The 6,065-nt window shown below is 42.5% G+C and overlaps 1 protein-coding gene across 3 annotated transcripts in view; it reads left to right on the forward strand.

Annotated features, from left to right (window-relative positions):
* The first annotated feature begins 817 nt into the window (after positions 1-817).
* sf3b2 (splicing factor 3b, subunit 2) overlaps positions 818-6,065 on the forward strand; it is a 12,164-nt gene continuing 6,916 nt past the window's right edge. The window contains exons 1-11 of one of the 3 annotated variants that reach the window (XM_032544710.1): positions 818-1,054; positions 1,540-1,586; positions 1,979-2,029; positions 2,383-2,613; positions 2,894-2,943; positions 3,195-3,292; positions 4,017-4,111; positions 4,790-4,898; positions 4,987-5,084; positions 5,430-5,681; positions 5,812-5,934. In XM_032544710.1, coding sequence (XP_032400601.1) covers positions 925-1,054; positions 1,540-1,586; positions 1,979-2,029; positions 2,383-2,613; positions 2,894-2,943; positions 3,195-3,292; positions 4,017-4,111; positions 4,790-4,898; positions 4,987-5,084; positions 5,430-5,681; positions 5,812-5,934 — 1,284 coding nt within the window. In that variant the 5' untranslated portion in view covers positions 818-924. Of the gene's footprint in view, positions 1,055-1,539; positions 1,587-1,978; positions 2,030-2,382; positions 2,614-2,893; positions 2,944-3,194; positions 3,293-4,016; positions 4,112-4,789; positions 4,899-4,983; positions 5,085-5,429; positions 5,682-5,811; positions 5,935-6,065 lie in introns of all 3 variants that reach the window. The other 2 variants (XM_032544709.1, XM_032544711.1) reach the window with 2 other exon arrangements.

Consider the following 6,065-nt stretch of genomic DNA (forward strand, 5'->3'; position numbering starts at 1 on the left):
CCATGTTTTGATCAGAACATGCAGGGTCTCATAGCAGTTCAGTCTTGTATGTTTGAATTTATATGCACTATAGGGACTCATTTTCACATTAGATACAGTTTTAACAATAAAACAACACGTAGCCTATAAGATTGTACATTGTGGAAGTTAATGTGTCCGTACGAAATCTTTTTTCAGAATGTAACAAATAGGCATACGAAAGTACTGCATGTTACAACCTTTCTTACAAAGGCTACTTTTGATTTAGGCTACTAATTTCAGTGGAGAATATTGTATTATTAATTTTGTAGCAGATGCTATAAATTAATATTGTAGACAGCAGCATCTCATCACCTGATGAAATACGATGCATTCTTCAACTGACCAAATCAGTTGAAATACGTAGCTCAATCTCGACCTTTTGCGACATCAAAAAGCTGTATATTAATGCACATTAATGCACCAGTAGGAATACTGCAACAACATAAGACAAAGGCCATTCTGCCCTTGTAGGCATATTTAGGCTATAGGCCTACTTTTTAAGATAAAATACAACTCATTTTTTAAATGTATAGGACTCTTACTCAGATTGGTACTTTTTTTTTTTAAATCGTATTACTTATTTTTGTTAAAAGGTGTTTTTGATAGGGGTGAAATATCAGTGTAGAAGCTTACTGAGCTGCAATGCTGTGTTTGAACTTTTTTTTTTATGTAATACTGACCCATGATGATTATAGGAATGTCAAGAAAGATTCAAGGTGTCAACACTGCTGTCTAGAGGCGATAATTGGTAAACGCGACGTTCCTCTTTTCGGACTTCATGTCCCAGCAGGGAGTGCGACAGAGGGCTTCCCGTGTTGCTTTGCAGTAGCCCCGTACTGGTTCTGCACCGCTCGCGTGTTCTCTGCGCAGCAGCCGCCGTTGTTTCATTGAGATAATCTGAACATGGCGTCCGACGGACCACCGGGAACCGATTCCCTCCCGTCCGATTTAGGAAGCGCGATTGCGGCACTGAACACATGGAGCCACCCGGAGCTTCAGTCCAAGCTGGCGGAGCTGGGAGCGCCCACAATGGGTAAGGAAAGACGAAGACCGTACTGGAAGAAGGACTGTGTTTAGCTAGTCAGTTGCTAACGTTAGCCACACTACAAACGCAACACTTCCGTTACAATGTGCTAAAGCTAGGCCTGTCCGGTGTTTACATTTTTTGAAATGTACATCCAGTATCTAATTATGCAAGAAATGTACCCGTATAATGTGTTGAAAGCAACACTAACAACATTTATCTGGTCACGTGGATAAGTTGCCTATTGATCTGGCTAACTGTTAGCTTGCAGGCTAATTTCAATGAAGATGAAGGGTCATGTAACGTTAAGCGCTTGTCAGAGTTTACGTTAGCTAACTTCTGTTCGTCAGTTTAGTGTTGTAAATGGCTTAACTAGTGTGAAAAGCAGCTTACATTCAAAGAATAGTCACTGCAATGTTATATCATGATTGTTGTTAACAGTAAAAACTACATTAACGTTACTTCCTTGAATTACATTTGTCGTCATTCTTCAGGTCCCAGAGAGGAGCTGATGGACAGACTGAAGGGCTACATGATTCAGGTAAATGTAACTAAAACGTCTGGGCCTTTAGTTATACTCTATATGTAGCAGACGTTCTGAAGCATTGATGCTGAGTGGCTTGAGTGTTTGTACTTGAAATGTTGACAAGGTAAAGCTCATTCTATTCCTGCACTTTTTCAGCAGCTCTCTTACTTAACTATCACACAGCTTTATGTGGGACGGGTCTGCTTCACGTATAGCATTGTTGACTAGACAGGGATAAAGTAGAGCCTCGCTCGTGCATGCTTCAAACATAAATGTGAAGAGAGGCTAGTGCCGACTCTTCTGACCGCTACCATTTATTGCGATTAACAAAACACTGCACAGTTACTGTCCCAGATACTGCTGCTCAAAGCGTCCCGTAACTCTTCTGTTTGGGTTTCCTTCTGCAGACTGGCATACTCCTCAGCAAATCTAATGGTGACAAACCCATGGGCTCCCAGGTAAAATGCACATATCAAATTGACAACATAGCTTAAAGTGTATGAAGCATTTTATAAGTATCTATTATTATGCACAATTTTCTGGTACTTGACAAAATAGTAATTAAAGATGTAGAATAGTCATATCTGTTACATAACCATGTATTTGCTGTCAAACATGATATAGAGGAGCAGCAAAATTTGTCTCTCACAACATGATGAAACTTTAATTACACAGCTGTACAGTAAATGTTAGCATCATGTGAAAGGTACATTAAATTCATGTTTCATAAATGGAACTAACAAGACTAACAAGATTGAAGCTTCAATCACAGCCTCACCTTATCTTCAGTTGCCTGTTTCCTCCTCTCCAGATGTCAGGCATCCCCCCCATGCCCCCGATGCCCATGCCCCCCATGCCTCCTGGTATGGGCATGCTCCAGGCTATGAGCATGATGCCCGGAGGGCCCCCTCCACCCGGCATCCACATGGGCATGGAGCCCCCAGGTTTGGCCCCTTCCGGCCTTTCGCAGGAGGACCAGCTGAAGATGGCCCAGCACAGAGCAGCCATAGTGTTACAGCAGGAGGAGAGAGCCAAGCAGCAGGTGAAGTTTACTGACTATGTAATCCACTTGTTGCTTTCACCATTCCCTTTCAAACACACACGACAGTGAGATGCAATCAGTCGGTGAGCTGGTAACATCCTCAGAGCAAGGAACACAAATGATAGGATACAAATCTCTGCTTTGGATGGTAGAATCTGACAAAAAACACAGAATAAACTGCCACACCAAGTTTCAGTCACTATGGACCAGGCAGAAATACTGTTAAAGGGACTTTTTGTTTGACTGTTGCTCAGTCATTCAGAGATTCTGTGTATCACAGACTGATTCCCGTGTCATGGATCAACAGGATCTCCGGGAGCAGCAGAAAAGGAGGCGGTGAAGATAGTCCACCTTGTCAAATCACGCTTGACTTCAAATTTAGAGATTTGAGAAATGAAACACTCTTTGGAAAGAGTTTTTCTACATTTCCAAATTCATAACAATAAAAATAAAAATCATGTCACAACAGTTAGGGCACATCCTTTTCTCTTTCCTCTTTTTTTTTGTTTGCACACCCTTGATTCAACTCCTTTTTGGTTAACCATGTGTTTAAGTACCATCTCTTTTCCTCCTGTATATCAGGCTGCAGTGCTGCTGGAACAGGAGCGTCATCAGGAGATGGTTAAGATGCAGCAGGGTTCAGGGCCCAGAGGCATGCCTGCAGTCAGCGCAGTGAGAGGTATGTGATGGTGTTTCTCTACTACATTGTACCTCCTCAACTCCACTCCAAAGAAGTCCCTGGTACCTGCTAACAGATACTTTTTTTTTTAGTACCACCTCAGTCGAGGTTCAAGTTGAGAGAGCTGAGGCGATACCAAAAGGTGACGTGAAAACCTGCCAACTTCTGATTGGTCGGAGAGAATCATCACTATTCACTGCGTCATCATTGCTAGCAACAGTAGTTTAGCCAGCGGTCTTTATTTGCTTCTTTTGAAACTAAATTTGTCTTCTGATTGTGGCAATAGCCACATGCCAAGAATCAAAAGCAACGTGTGTGTGTGTGTGTGTGTGTGTGTGTGTGTGTGTGTGTGTGTGTGTGTTTGTGTGTTGTGGTTTGTGTGTGTGTGTGTGGTGTGTGTGTGTGTGTGTGTTGTTGTGTTTTGTGTGTGTGTGTGTGTGTGTGTGTGTGTGTGTGTGTGTGTGTGTGTGTGTCGCGGTAGGTCACAGCACCAGCCACACTCGCGAGGACAAGGCACCGTGGTCGAACCGAATCACCCTTAGCCCGTCTAATGGGAAAATGCCATTAATGATTTGGTGATTAAAGTGAAAAAGTGCATTACATTTCCAGAAAAAGACTAGTGTGCACAACCGTAGTTTCATCTGTACTCTGAGGCAGGACTTGAGGGCTAACCTAATTTTTATACCACGTTTGTTGTAAATGATCACACTTTTTCTTTTTGCAGGTATGGATCCTCGTGGTCCGCTGCCTCCTGGTGTCAGTATGATGCCGACTCAGAAACAGAGAGTGCCACCTCCACCAGGAGAAGATAACAGAGAGGTAAACAGATCTCCTCCCCACCTCCATATGTTTGTTGTGTTGTAATTTCATAGGCAAATGCAGCTTGTCTATCTTACTTCAGTTTAGTTGTGATTTCCATTAGATTCTTTTTTTTTTCTGTTGCCCAATCACACAGACTCCATATTTATGACTTGCTAACTTGTTTTGCTCTTGATCACTGGTCTTGTATGCCTGCACATGTAGACATATATTAATGTCCCAATTTTATGCTAAAAGATGGACTGTGCTGTAGCTTTAAAATCAATACTTATTTCTAGTTCTCATTGATTTTTAAGCAAGATTTATGGTTGTGCGGAGGCTCCAAGCAGAGCTTTCGCCATAACCTTTGGTGTGTGCATCAATCTCTTCAAGAGAATAGCAGGGCAGCCATGTGTGTGTGCGTGGGTAGCAAGTAAGAGAGAGTGACTGGGATTATCTTCAGAGCGAGTACCGAGTCATAGTGTGAGAAAAAAAGTGTCTCCCCTGTGCTTTCTGACCACGGTGGGAAAGCAGGAGAAGTTAACTCCCTCCTTGATTTTGTGTTGTTTCTGAAGAAGAAGAAGAACCAGGAAATGAGTCACGGGGGGATGCCGCGCTAACAAGCCACCCATGGCGTAGATTTAACATAAAAGCATAAATCGCGTTTTAGTTGCAAGTGTTTGTTTGCTTCCATTCCAGATCTGGCAGAACGAGGAGGTCAGCGTCAGTGGGCCCAAGATCCCTCAAGCTCTGGAGAAGATCCTCCAGCTGAAGGAGATCAGACAGGAGCAGCTCACCGACCCCGCGGGTCAGTACAGCTGCTACTTATAATATTATATTTGGGATGCAATAGCATTCAGAATCATAATCTAATATGTTCGTTTTTGTTTAAGAAGAAGAAGATGACGAGGGAGCAGAGATGGACATGAACAACTCCTCTGCACCAGTCATGTCTGAGACGGAAGATGATGACAGTCAGATGTCTAAAAAAGATGTAAGTCTTTTCTTACACCACCTTTCTAGGCCGCTGTGCTTGTGATATATCAGCTGTTTGGTGTTGTTACTATACCACTCTACTAATTGTATTATGGTAATTATGTGGCAAATTCACTGATTCAGCACCTGAGAAATTCAGCATCTTGGATATTTAAATCCTATCACAGACATAAATGAACGAGGGTGAATGTGTTGTTTTTGTGAAAACCAAACCTGAACTGACCTTTTTTTCCTATTTGCCAGTCATTACATTAGTGATTTTTTTTCCCTCACATTTTATAAATACCCTTAAAGTTTGTTGAACACTAATTAGTTAGAATTTACAAACCAACCTTTCCTTTAGAAAAACCGCAGACGCAGAAACCGCAAGAAGAAGAGCAAGAAGAAGCGCGCACTGGAGAAGAAGGAGCAGGCGGAGGAGCAGAAGAAGGAGAGTAGCGAGAAAGACGACAAAGAGAAAGACAAGGAAAAAGAGAAGGACAAAGAAAAAGAGAAAGACAAGGAGCCTGAGGTGGAGATTGAGTACGTCACAGAGGAGCCCGAGATCTACGACCCCAACTACATCTTCTTCAAGAGGATCTTTGAGGCGTTCAAGGTAGCTACAGAGCACTGTTGGCTATTTGTTTGCTACACGATAAAAGGCTGTGGTTTTTGATGCGTTGGTGTGTATTAGGGCATTTGCTTCTGTTTGGCTGTGATGCAACCATTTCCCTGATTTCTCCTAGCTGACTGATGATGTGAAGAAAGAGAAGGAGAAGGAGCCCGAGAAGGCAGAGAAGCAGGAGGCGACCGTGCTGCGGAAAAAGGGCTTTGAGGATGAGAAGAAAGACAGCGATGACAGTGATGAGGTTTGAATCCCTACTTCTGTTATGCAGAGTTTCCACGGGGTCTTAAAAAGTCTTAAATTTGCTGAAGTATTAGTAATTAGTATGTTCTGGGTTTTAAATCATTTTAAACGGGTTTTAATTTTCCTTTCCTT

This window comes from Etheostoma spectabile, chromosome 19, assembly GCF_008692095.1.
Source record: "Etheostoma spectabile isolate EspeVRDwgs_2016 chromosome 19, UIUC_Espe_1.0, whole genome shotgun sequence".
In the NCBI taxonomy this organism is placed as follows: Eukaryota; Metazoa; Chordata; class Actinopteri; order Perciformes; family Percidae; genus Etheostoma; species Etheostoma spectabile.